This window comes from Anopheles aquasalis, chromosome 3, assembly GCF_943734665.1.
Source record: "Anopheles aquasalis chromosome 3, idAnoAquaMG_Q_19, whole genome shotgun sequence".
NCBI lineage: Eukaryota > Metazoa > Arthropoda > Insecta > Diptera > Culicidae > Anopheles > Anopheles aquasalis.
Window position 1 is genome coordinate 36,630,428 of NC_064878.1, and position 13,636 is coordinate 36,644,063.

The 13,636-nt window shown below is 49.3% G+C and overlaps 1 protein-coding gene across 4 annotated transcripts in view; it reads right to left on the reverse strand.

The window, feature by feature from the left end:
* The window catches only part of LOC126574138 (histone-lysine N-methyltransferase 2D-like), a 111,078-nt gene extending 100,511 nt beyond the window's left edge, over positions 1 to 10,567 (reverse strand). The window contains exons 1-2 of one of the 4 annotated variants that reach the window (XM_050234139.1): positions 10,296 to 10,567; positions 7,487 to 8,491 (exon numbers count right to left, since the gene is read on the reverse strand). In XM_050234139.1, coding sequence (XP_050090096.1) covers positions 7,487 to 7,693 — 207 coding nt within the window. In that variant the 5' untranslated portion in view covers positions 7,694 to 8,491; positions 10,296 to 10,567. Of the gene's footprint in view, positions 1 to 7,486; positions 8,492 to 10,235 lie in introns of those variants that run through there. The other 3 variants (XM_050234138.1, XM_050234140.1, XM_050234144.1) reach the window with 3 other exon arrangements.
* Positions 10,568 to 13,636: the final 3,069 nt, after the last annotated feature.

Genomic DNA, 13,636 nt, shown 5'->3' on the forward strand with positions numbered 1-13,636 from the left:
TCCAGGTTAGTCACTCCATTTCCCCGCACCCCAGTCAGTGCGCTGGAAAGTTTTCAAATTTCATCATTTAATTAAATTCCATCATCGAACCCACACCCGGGAACCGAGGCCCACAGCGACCTGAACCAGCTGCGCGCGAGCCATCGAGAGAGAGAGGGCTTTAAATCTGTGAGTACGATTTAATAAGGCGATACAATCTTGTGCCAATGATGGCCACGTGGCCGCATGGCATAGAACCTTTTCCACGACTAGTGACGATCGAACGGAATCGAATTCACGGCGGTTCTTCAAAGAATTCTGAAGCCGCGAACTGCAAACTACGCATCAGCGCTCGGATAGACGAAACGAATTACCCTGTCTAGCGCCTTGTAGCGCGGGACACAAAGCGGGGACAGAACGCGCGTCCCAATGGAGAAGAAGATTGTGACCGACATCATATTAAATAAATGACCATCGACGACCACGGCGACAGTGCAGAGAGAGAGGCGAGTGATGCAGTTGCAGCGAGGCAAAGGGAACGCAATTGGATTAGGTGGGTGCATGATGGATACAAAGCGCGTGTAACCTTCATTTGTCAACCCCTCTCGGTGGTGCTCCTTTGGTGAAATTGGAGCATCACCACATCATCATCATCCCAATAGGAACTAGGACGGAATAGGGGTCTAGGGCGCGCGCGACCCAGGGGCAAACCCCCTTAGACCCAGACGACACGACGGTCTCTCGCACTCAAGTGCAACTAAATTATCGTTGATTTGTTGTGTAAACAATCCGGCAACCGGTCATCGTGGGATGGGATCTAAAATGCAGGACAGCACAACCCAGCGACCGAGTGACAATGCATCACACCGGAAGGATAAATGCCGATGGTAGCGTGAGAAAGAAAGGAAGCCGAAGGACAAGATCTGTCTTTCTTCCGTGAGCAAACGTGGACGATCTTTGACTCAGTGGACAGGGTAGTGAGTCTTAACTCTGATCTCGGAGACAAAGGGAACCAATCAGAAGATGGCAGGTTCTGCAATTTGCTAACCATTTGAAAGACAATCGTACAGAACATTTCGGGAATTGTGCACTGCAATCAGAAGAGTAATTAAATGAATGCAAATTTTGCTTACAAAACGGAAGATTTTAAAGGTAATGCAAATATTAGTTGGTTTACAATAGTTTTCCTCAAAAGCTAAGTGGTGATATTTGATCAGTTTGATCAGTTTCAGCTTAATACAGCTTGTCTACACTATACGAATCTTATCCTAGATCTTACAGTTTTTTTCAATTTTCTAGCATCCAGATTATAAGAATCTAGGGCTAGAAATCTAGACGAAGCCAGATTGAGCTAACAGTTCGCCTGCTTCAACAGACCAGTTTGACAGACTGATCATGGACTATTTATGAAACCGATTGAAGAACCGCTAGAAAAAGTGACAGCTCGGTCTCTAGAATCTTTTTCTAGGACCAGGTATATTTCCACCCAGGTGCTTAAAATCTGGCCTAAGGGTTATAGTTGAAGAGCACATGCATTGTTTCTTCTACATATTTTTTATATAATTTTATGGTTTTTAGGGACAACATTTTTTATTAAAGTTTATTATTGTTCTGTGTACCGATTGGACATTAGTACACTGTTCTTGGTGACTTTACGAGACAATTAACAGATTCAAATAATATTACGTGAGTATTGTACTTAAAAAATATAACATCTAATCCACTTTACAAGACACAATTCAATAAGTTCCCTGTTACGGTCAATCCATTCGGTCATTCGGTAGCGACAGTTGGTAAACATCGTAGACAGACCCCATTCAACGAAACAAAATCGCGTCGCCCCTTTCCTAGTGACGCATTTGCTACCGCTGCATATGGAAGGTGGTGATGCCGCAAAAATGGAATTTATTTTTCGTTTCTCACCCGGCCACGGTCCATAACTAGGCGATTTTTAATTACCGTCCGGCGGACTAAATTTAGAATGCAACGCGGCACAGCACCACCACCAAGGGACGCGATCGTTCGCGAGCACGGAATAGGTAAAGTGCAACGGCGTTTTAACCAAACAAACATCGGCTTTGCGAGTGCTCTCTGGCCGCTGCAGCAACACACATTATATCGGAAGTGGCCCCGCTACAGTTGGGAGGAGGAGTGGTGGTTGTGCACCTCACAAACTTGCGTCACTCCGGAGGATTGTGTGTGTTGGGGGGACGAAAACAACACCGAAAGGATGTTACGCCGGTTCTGCTCTCAATCTGGAGGTGCTGCGGGAGGAGGGGCGACCTTAATTCGTGACCGTGCACGGTACCGTGGCAATCGGTCTTTTCTAGGCTGTTCCGAAATGTCCCTTCAGAGACGTGCCCCCTGGACTGGACTAGGTTAAAGGAATGCAGAAATTTCTTTGATAACACACCGCCGGTGAATGAGGCCACATTGGTCCGTCGGTTGGTCCGGACATTGCACGTGGAATAGACGTGAGACTTGAGAAATTAACCTTTCCCTTTCCGCGAGCTAATGAACACGTCACATTCCAGACTGTTGTGTTCAAGTGCATAGACATACACTCGCCCAGAGATACGGCTGGACATTCTAAGCTGGTGCTGGTGAGGGAGAAAAGCTCCACGTAACACCATCACCTGTGCCATCACGGTGACAATAGTTGACTTATCGCGGTTGACTGTAGCCACCCAGTCTGGCAAAGGCTTGAAAGGCACTCAGTGGTGGTCGGTTCGCGATAGTCTGGTGCTTGTCAAGTCGTGGTTACATCAGCCACTCTGGAACGACTCTGGAGGCAAATCAGAAGGCAGAGAAGGGGCCTTACTCTGCGTCCAGATTGTATGAATACTCTAGAAATTTTCTAGGGACTAAGCTGTCACTTTTTCTTGCGGTTCTTCAATCGGTTTCGTATCGGTTCTGTCAAACCGGTCTGTTGAAGCAAATGAACTGTCAGTTTCTAGGCCTAGAATCTTATAATCTGGACGTTAGAAAATTAATATTAGCGCCAGACTCTAAGATTAGATTGTTATAGCCTGGACGAGGGGATAGATTCCTACTTATCGTTCTACCGATAACTCAAGATTTAGATAAAAAATAAGATTCGAAGATCGAGAGCAGGCTTTACTGGCTAAAAATGGCCACAAACTCTGCTTAGCGATCGTGCAAAACACTTCAGTAAGATAGAGGATGCACCCAAGAGACATTTTGCTAATCTCATTGCCAGTATGCTCCAGGGCGTCGATTGCCAGAATCATATTTTCCACTTCACGGCCCCCATTCTCTACACACCACCTCTCTACTGTTCCATATTCTGCCCCAAGTGTCACACAAACTACTTGAGCTTGAGTCGCTCTCAAGAGTCGCCATCTCCACCTCCTCCTCCAGGTGGCTCTCGTCGACCAGTTTGCGCTATCGATTTCCGTCCATCCGGAGTGCACTCCGGACAACACAACGAACGATGCACCACCACCACCAAGAAGAAAAAAAGAGGAATACGATAAAAGCTGACCACTTGGCCAACGAGCCCCCCCTCACCGGACCAAGAAGAGAGAGGGCAAACAACGATTAAATCACGACCAAAGGACAAACAAACTTGTCTCTCGACACGTCGTGCCAGATTCTGAGAGCAATAGAGGCAGGCAGGCAGGCAGGCAGGCAGGCGGGAGTGTTTGCTAATTAGCACTGATTTCGGACTCCCTTCTCCTCCAGTTGTGGAGGAGAGAGATAGAGGGAAAAAAATATTGAAATGAAGTTTCGCGCATCATCGACAGACAGGCAGACAGACAGACAGATGGACACAGGTTGATGATTCACCAGTTGAAGAGGAAAAGGGCGGCTCGTCTTCCAAGAGAGGTCACGTCACGTTCTAACCAGAACCACACGTAACCGTTGTACAGGTTTTTTTTTTTTGCAACACAAACCATCGATCGGCCTAAGACTCGACACATTTTTGCCGTTCGATTGGATTGTTTATGGTGCGAACGGATTGGCGATTCGTTAGCGGAAGTGCATTTCACGTTCAGGCATCGATTGGTTAACGTGTGTTGCTTTTGCATTCTTTTACTCAATGTGGCCAATTCGCATCGCAACGGAATGGAATCGTTTGAAGCATTCCGACACCTTCCACCATCGCGCTAATTCTGTTATCATAACACACCAGCAACACCGTGAAGTCGATGCCGGGGGGTGTGTGTTGCGAATCGATTTTTCATTTCAAAACCTATCGCACCGGATCGCGAGCCGGACCTAAACCGAACCGAAGCGAAAGAGATGTTCGCTCGCTCAATCATTCACGCGTGGGGCCGCGTGGGGCCGCGTTGGGTGCGGTTGGCGGCGATACCAAAGAGCCATCCAACCGCACCAACCACGCGCAGCAGTTCGAATCGAATCGAGCAAAAAAAACATGCCGCAAACATTCTGCTAAACACATAAATAGGATTAAAACACGGAACACACAATCCATTATGCTGGAGTAGCGGCGCAGAGCCGAGAGGGAGAGAGAGAGAGGTTGGCACCAGAGGTTGGAAAACTCTTCGGCCACTCCATGGAACCTCGGTGTGTCTGATGATGGAGAGGAGATTGACGCCTTCGCTGTGGCGGCCTCCACCATAACGAGCCACCACCCAACGGGAAAACGAAACAAAAAAGAAATGAATCGCACAATCCTCCGCCACCCGCTGTGGTGTCGTGTTTTCGCTAGTCGCTTCTGGTCGCACTTTTCGTCACCTTTTCCATCACCATCAACGGCAGCAGCAGCAGCAGCATTTGGAAAATGGAGGGGCCAGAAAAAAAATATGCCAAATATGGCCAAAAGTCGGACGATGGGTTGAAAAACCGGAACGAGGCACCGCACGACCTCTCTTCCAAGAAAACGTTCATCAGAACGGAAATGCCGCCCCGGGCTCTTCTTGCATAATTTTGGCACAATCTGGACCCTCATAGATTGCCTCCTCTCCCATCTCGTCTCTCGTTTCGTAAACGATCTCCTATTTATCAAGCAATTAACACTTCTTCAACACTTTGCGCGCCATTTAGGCGACGGTCTCTGGGGTCTTTGGCGTCGACGAGCCCACGGACACACCACAGACAGCAAAGCGAGCAGAGAGCGACCAGTGCCATCGTGTTTCCGGCGTTTCCTCAGCGAAAGGGAAAAATCCAACCGCCAGCGAACCCCGTGCCTACGAAAACAGTGGCCGCCGCGGTGGGCGGCGCCGCTTCAGCAAACAACCGTGACCCCCAACGTACCTCCAACACTCCTAACACTCCAACTCTGTCTGCTACGAGTAATGATAAAATAGCAAAAAGCTAACGAGAGACAGGCAGAGAGCTGTACTGTCGGCACACACCCGGAGGGTGGAGAAAAAGGAAAAACCAACGCCAAATCTGGGTGGCAAGAGGAAAGAGGAGCTGTGCGTCTTGTGCGGACACTACCAGCGGACCGAAATTCCAACACCAAAAACCGACGAAAAATCGCGAGGCATAGACGCGAGGTGAGCACGGAAAATACATCATCCTTAATTCAGTTTTAATAATTCATACTATCTCTATCGCGCGCTGGGTTCTATTTTTGGGTTGTCCAACTCCCTCACAATCTCGCTAAATCCGTGACATTCGCCATGGCCACTGGCAGCAGGCACACCATCGTCGTCGTCGTCGTCGTCGTCATCGACGACTTACGCACCATCCGGCCAACCAAACCAGCGCGAAAAGAATGTAAGATTTGGGTTTTATTAGGGAGGAAAAAAGGTTTCCACTTTTTGGCAAACATTCTGCGAACAGGACCCACTGGCAGCTGGAAGGTAATTTGCATTTCTCGGGATCACGGGCACAAGAAGTGCCAAGAAGTTTTGGGATGAAATGTTTGTTTCATTCGAAGGCACAAGTGCTCTGCTCTAACTCATTGACCATGAAGAAGCACAACCGCGTGTAGAACAACGGGAACAACGGGGAACACAAGTTTGACTCGAGCGAACTGAAAAAGGACACCTTAAAGAGAAGAGTGTCTCCAAGTTTCGGCCAACAAAAATCATCTTTCCACCGAGCGAAAAAGGGCTCCACGCCACCGTCTAGTGTCTGTCTGTCTCCGAGTTGTTGGCCAAAGTTTGGCCAAAAGCGAAAAGCAGACCAACGAAAACCGCCGACCACCGACATCATTCGCAGTGCGAGAAAATGGCAAAAGCCGAGCATCTGGTCGAAGGCTGGCGGCCAAAGCAGCAGCAGCAGCAGCACCAAAAAACAAATGCGAAAAACACGGAGGCAGATAATATGGAAATTTATGTTTTAATCTAGACGATATAAATTATGGGCATCGATTCCCGAGCAGAAAGGACGACGACGCCAGAGGATGGAAGATGCGCCATCGTCGTCGTCGTCGTCGTCGCTCGGGGTGAAGGGTCATCTTTCTCGTCCCAGGGCTGCTCGTGGAGCCGGAAAATCTGTGACAAAACGATCAATGACCACAGAGCAATGGCGGCGCGCAGGCAGTGGAAGTGGTGACGAAGGTTTTTCTATCCCTGGCGGGCCCTTTGCTGACCAGCCTTTGGCCCTGGAGAGGAAACGAATTTATGAGCCATCAGTGTTTCGGGCAGTGTTTGATTTATCTTCTCCTTGCGCCGCCCAACCGGACCGACCGACCGACCGGCGACGAGATGGAATGGTGTCCTTTCAAGAAGCCAGACACGTGGTGCTGGTATGTGTGTTTCTGTTGGTCACATTTTTGCTCTGTCTTTCTTTTAAATAAAAAGCAAACAAGCGAAGAAGAGAAATAGACCCTTGCCTAATCCTACCAAAACGGTTTAATCACTTACAATGTCCGAGAGGCAATCAGATTGATTAAATGTCCTCCAATGACCGCACTCTCGGCATGCAAGTGACGTCACTCTCTATCTCTCGCTAGTGGCTCCGTAGTGTTTTGTAATATTAACGCAACATTGCGCAACGATCGTGTTGTCCTTCCACAGATCAAGGATTTGCAAACATCACTCCAAGCTCAATCTCTCAGCAATCGCTCTCATTACATGGCGATTAGACAGTGAAGCTGTTAATCTTTCTAAAAGCTTTTCTTCCAAGACACAAACATGTCCATTTCCTAAAGATGCTAGGCCTGGGCGATTACCAGCCCTAGGGAGCCAGAGGAAAAGATGGTGGTGGTGGCGGTGGTGGTCGACACCAAACAGTCTACGTGAGAATCGCAAGCCACTGATAACAACACAACCGAGCAACAAACACAACATACACAGCGATGTCAATCAGCTTATCACTTCCATCGTCGTGGCGTCCACTAAGGGCACACACAACCCGTTCTCTCTCCCTCTCTCTAACCAACGGTTTCGCGAGATTCGGTGGCCAAAAGTATCTTTTTGAGAAAATGGCCTAACCGCACAGACACACATCCAGGTGAGAGCGTGCACGCGTTGCAGCTGCACCAGAAACGCACACACTGGGACGGACGCGATCGACTGTCATCTGGCATCATCTGGCGTCAGAGAAGATCCGGGGAGAGTTCACTCACCTGTGTTGCATCGGTGTAGGGGGTGCTGGAGTTCTTATCCACCATCTGCGAACCGAACAGGGGTGGCAGTGGCGGAGGTGTTGGACTGCCGGCAGCACCACCACCGGCCGTCATGTACTGCTGCTGCTGTTGTTGTTGCTGCTGCGTATCCATCACCTCGCCCTGAGACAGCGCGCTACTGATCACCTGATTGTGCTGTGGTATCATCACTGCTGCTGTTGCTGCTTCTGCACTAGAGGCTAGAGGATGATCGTCGTACTAACTGTGCTGCTGCTGGCACACACTTTTTTTCTCTATTTTCTTTTCTTCTTCTTTTTTCTTCACTATATTCACTGCCCTATTCCGAGAGCAGGGCACACACAGTAGCGGCCACCCCGGAGTCGTACACCGCCAACTACTCTAAACTCACACTCAAAAAACCACACACTCCACCACGAGGTTACTTCGATTACTTCCGTGTGTGTGGTGCCGTGCTTCACCACCGAAACACGAAACTCAAATCAAATCAAACAATTCCTTCACTAAATTTCCACTCTTTCCTTCCAGAACTGTGTAATAACAAGCGAACTCGCGGAATCACAACACAACGCACACGGGGCGAGGGGATGCTGTACTTTTTGGTCGGGGATGCGAGATCAAAGGATGCGCGCTGCTTTTCACCCCTGGCCTGGTGGGCTACTGATCGTGTCGGTGGAGCCTGCTACACCTCCTAGCACTACTACTACTGGGTATCGTCGACGCACGGAACCAGTTAATACCATTTTCTCGGCACATTCGCGCGCGGCCCCTCTAAAACGAGAGAGTGAGGAACGGGGGCTTCTGCTTCTTCTTCTTCTTCTACGACAACCCCTCCGTGACCGGACTGCAGCTTTTTTTGGTGCCGTTTGTTTTTGTGCGTCACTTTTGCGATTATTTTTGCGATTCCGTCTCACTTTTTCACACACCGCACAGACACGTGTCACACACTTGGCCACACACTGGTCTCACTCGCTTATCAATGCAATCCTAAATGAAGACGAAAGGGAAAAAGAACGAACACGAATTTAACGAATTGGCATGACAACACCCCGTGCGCGCACGCGAGGGGCGATAGAACACACCAAGATGCACCAAATGCACTTTTCGGGGGGAGATGGTGCACAAGTGGTGCAAGTCACGGTACCGACGACGCATTTGCTGCACAAGTCTATCACCAACCCACCCGTACCGCACCGCGTGCTGATGGAGACGAGAGTTTATCACGCCAATCATCGATGGGTTTTTATTTTCCACCTGCTGTCCGCCCGTGTCTCGCGTTCTCGCGGCGTCGGCAAGCTCGCCCGCTGAAGCCATATGGGAAAAGAGAGAAAAACGAAACACTCGCGCGCAGCACTTTTTTTTCCCTGATAATACAAAATCCTCGCACACACTCCCGAGATGGCCACCCCACCGGGCAGCAGGGGTCGAAGAACTGCATTCAATAGGCGCAGTCGTCGAGAGCTATTTTCGTTGCAATCGGAATCTCGGGCTTCTCGGCGCGGCTCGCGGTCCATCACAGTAACCACAGTCACCAAAAGTCCTCAACAACGACACAATCCAGAGCGGACTCTCCATCTCGTTTAGCATCGCGTCGTGGCCGTTTGCTGCTGATTGACCAACGGCAGGGCCACCAAGAGTTCTTCCACTTCACACGTTCCAATCTCTCGTCTCGACTCGTCCCACTTGTAGAGCCCACAGTGTCCTCACCAACCTCACCAAAAACACTAAACTGTTTTTTTTCTTTACCAGCCGGCTTAAAAGCACTTCCGGTTCCACACCGTCGGTTTGTTTTGGGAAATTCTTTTCCAATTTCAAATTCTCAACCCCACGCACAACCCATTACCGTGGCACGAGCCGAGGACGTGAATTCAGGACGTGAGAACGTGTTGGAAGGAGTCTTTTGCATTGCTATCGCGAGAGTTCGTTTCACACACCAAGTCACAGCTAACTGTTTGCGTTCCCTTTTTTTCCCCCTTCCGTTCAAATCACGTGCTGGGTCGCGGCCATTAAAAAATCGATGCAAATGTTTGCCAAATGGGATCTATTATTCAAAACGGCAGATCGATCGCGGCAGTTAACCCGTGATCGCGGTGGGGCACGGGGCGGAAAATGGTGAAAAAAAATCAAAAATATTTTTTCCCCAAAAATAACATCCGCAAATGTGGCGATTTAATGCACGGCCCTCTGCTTCTAACCACGAATGGTCCACGTGCAGCTCGAGACACACATGAAGAGTCACTGGCAAAAATCGATGGCGACTACGCCGAGGGACGAACGAACGAACGAACTGTTGCACTTTACGACTTCAACGTCGCGCTGTGTTCACTCTGATTGACAGAGACCAGCACACCGAGCGACAGCGACCAGCCAGCCGACCGCAGGGGGGGAATCATTCCGGATTTAATTCTTGAAAAAATAAAAAAAATAAAACTACAAATCCAATCGAACCACCACAGAAAACACGTTTCAAAGCAGTCCCCCGGGCCTTCTTCGATCACTTCCAACCACACTCGTGGAGCCAGTCGCCAGCAACACATCGAAAAATCCCCACCAAAATCAGAACCAGCGCAATCGAATGGACTCGAAGCAGCCAACAGTCCTGCCAGTCAAGTAACCCGTCACCAGCAAAACCGTTCACAAATGCACCGAGAGCCCCGAGTCCTGGTCCGAGTGCACCGGAAGAACACATCACACACATCCTGACCGAAAAATCGATTTTCATATTTGTCACCTTCTTTTTTTGTTACGAGCTAGCGCTAGACAAATTAACCGATCACAACACACCACGCACCGATTTTGGGACCGACGACGACGGACACACGGGAACTATACTAGGAAGTTGTGTTCCTTCTTTCCGCACGCAAAACACGGACACGTTGGGCAGTTTGAAGCGATGCTGTTTGAGTGCATTTCTTGGTTTGGTTCTGCTACCGTTGCTGCTGCTGCTGCTGCTGCTCGTCAGAGTTCGTACGCTGAAGCTGAACAGTGAGTGCTCTGTAGCTGCGCACCGTCTTTACACTTCTCGCTGACTCGCTTCTCGGTTTACTACTAATTTCTCGGAAGGCACGTCTCGACCGCTCTAGCCCTGGTGCTGGCTGGCGCTCCTCCGGTGTGTTGGTGCAACCGACGGCCGATGTCACGAACGGTGTTTCGTGCGTGCGTTCCCGAACCGCGGCCGAACGGGTTATCTCTTCGGAGATTCGGATCGTGCACTCTCTCTCCAACCACCGGCGAACGGTCCGGTGCGTCGTCCACCCGCTTCTTTCGGCCTCGCTCCCTCCACAGCAAAGCAAGCTGCGCGTGAGAGGACCCGAACGTCGGAGCCGGATTCACGCACACACGCCAACTGCGATCAGCTGTGCCTGTCGGACGAGCGCGGTTTTATGCTGTTTATGTTGGTGTTTATGCTACGACCGTCAACCAGGGGGGTGTTCTACTAGCCGAGAGATGCACTTTCCACTTGCGAGCCACTTCGCGAACGAGATAGCGCAACACATGCGTAACGAACCAACGGTCCGGGGGCCCAGTACCCCCCCCCCCCCCTCATCGTATGAGTCAGACTTTTTCACTTTTCGTTTATCACCCACCACCGGACCAGGCCGGACGGCCAGGCGTCGAGAGTGTGTGATTCCGTTATCGGTCAAATGCCACAACAACAGAGCCCAAAAAACCAACGCAACCAAACGAGGTAATGGTTAGGTCCGGAAATAGGAAAAGATTAGCTGAATTGCGTTGCTATTGACTCAAGGTACAGTTCTCGAAGACGCGATTACAATACTTTTCCAAAAAGCGCACTACCGTACGAAGCGGGTGGATTTATGTATGGGTGCCATCCTATCTATATGGCAACATCGCGCAAGAAGCATAAACATTCTGCCATCCGCTCGCATCCGCAGCTTCCTGCTGCATCTTCTTCTCCAACATGCAACCGAACCACCGAATGGTGCTGGTGTTGGTACGGCTCTGCATTCGTTCCCCGCTGGTCGCTGCTGTATGTGGGAAATAATCGATGAAAAAGGGAGTCCCTCCGCCATCCGCTTCTTGGTCCATAAAACTCAAAGGAGCTCCTCTGCTGCTTGTCCTCCTGTCCTGTGTCGTGTGTCCGCATAATACCTCCCCCCCCCCCCTGCCGTGCCCTTGTGTTAGAGACAGGATACCCCAGCCACCGGACCGGAGAATGGTAAATAAAAATACAAAACATATGATTTGCAGCGTGGTGTTGGTGGATTAGCTTTCTTCTTCGTCTTCTTCTACGTCGCCAGATGCCCTTCCTCGAGGGAGTGTGTTTTTGTTAGTTTCTTTTTGCCGTTTCATTCGCTGCCCATCTTTTTTTACGTCGTAATTTCTTCTCATCGTCGTCTTGTCGTCGTTCAATCATTTATCCGTCCTGCGGGTTAATCGCTTGGCAGAGAGAAACTCGAATGATTTATTCCTCGATCAAGGCAGGCGTTGCACTAAAATCCTTCGTCAACAGTTTGTCGATGAAATGGACTTTGCACCACAACTTGTAGTTAAATGATGGTTATGTTTCGTTAGTATTATTCTGTTTCCTTACCGTTAAACTTCATTAATAAACCTCCCTAAACTTTACCGAGCGTTGCGTTCTCTCTCCGCTCCCCTCACACCTGCATCCGGATCCGGGTTGCATCCAACACATAGCTAACTGCGTAGTTACGAGGGTAGCGTGGTGCTTATGAATCAACAATCAATCCTTCGACAAAAGAAGGTACCACGAACACGAACCCCCGCCCTTCCCTCTCGTAGGCCCTATATGCCTGACATCATCAAACTCGTGGTCTGCGTCACGATCCCGGCCAGACTAACACAGACCAGAGGACTACGCCGTAGCTCGTGGCGAGATTGTTGTGCAGAAGCAGAAACACAGCATCACAATGTTCAACAGACGAATTCCTCTCTTGAAAAGGATACCCTGCCTTGAACGACGAGTGCTTGAAGCATGCGAACCCGAAACGAGAGCATAGAACAGCGGGAGAAGCGAACAAAGTCGTGGCAGGACGACCACCAACCCGCACCGCGCCTGTCAGCCTGTCAGTATAAAGTGATATTATAATGTACACAGGTATTTACATAAACACACAGAAGACTGTTCCTTTCGGGCTGCGCCGAACTTCTGGTGCGCGATTGCTATCTCCGTCGGGTGCGGCTGACCCGGGGGCACCCTCGCAAGACACTTCTCCTCCTCGACGCACCAACAATGTGCCCCGATGTAAGCGAAGACCTTTCCGCCGTACGTGGCTGCCAAGTGTAGAGGATGCAGTTTGATGATGACGATGATGGTGATGATGTGGTGGTATGTTTGTGTCCCGTTCTTGTGTGTTGCGCGCTTATTTGGTTCAATTTTTTTGCGCAAAAAAGTCGTCATTAAATTCGACACTTCATTTCCTGCAAAAAAAAAACTCACATTCAAGGCTGTCCACGCGTGTGCGTACGGTGTTTAACGGCATTTTCTTTATCAAACAAACATTTCACTACTTTTCGTTCATCGTGAACATTCTTGTGCGTTTGAGTTAAAAGATAAACATGCGGTGGTGTAGCGGGATGAATTCGGAATCTGATAAAAGGAAGGAAACGACGCTCTGGAAATACCGACATCGCGTCATCGCGCTAATCTACTTTTAGACTATTCCACCCCCGCTGCGTAATCTTATCAATATTAACAACATTTTGCGAATGAAAACTTACCCCTAAAGTCCGATAAGGTTCCGGGATGATTTGAAGGCACCGGGTTTTGACTCACGCAGCCACCGAGCTGATCGAAGGGATTAATTGCTGGCATTTACAGTCACTTCAATATTTTCGGTTGAGAATTTTATTCTAACATCATCGTTAAAAGGGAATATTTTCTAGAATAACATCTAAAAACATACAGACTTTGCGACAACATGACAGAAAAATGGTTAAACATTGACTGCTGAGCACAACTCCTGGTGAATATTTTCGTCAAGAACTCAAGTGGCCATACGACCGGCACTTGCAGAAGTTGAGACTCTCTCGAGTTTGAAGTTGTTTTTTTTTTGTTTCTACACGAAAAGCTTCCCCTTCGACCCTTTTTGAAAAGTGCGAACCCGAAACATCTATTGTTCAACCGCTACACTTACTTAATCGCGGCAG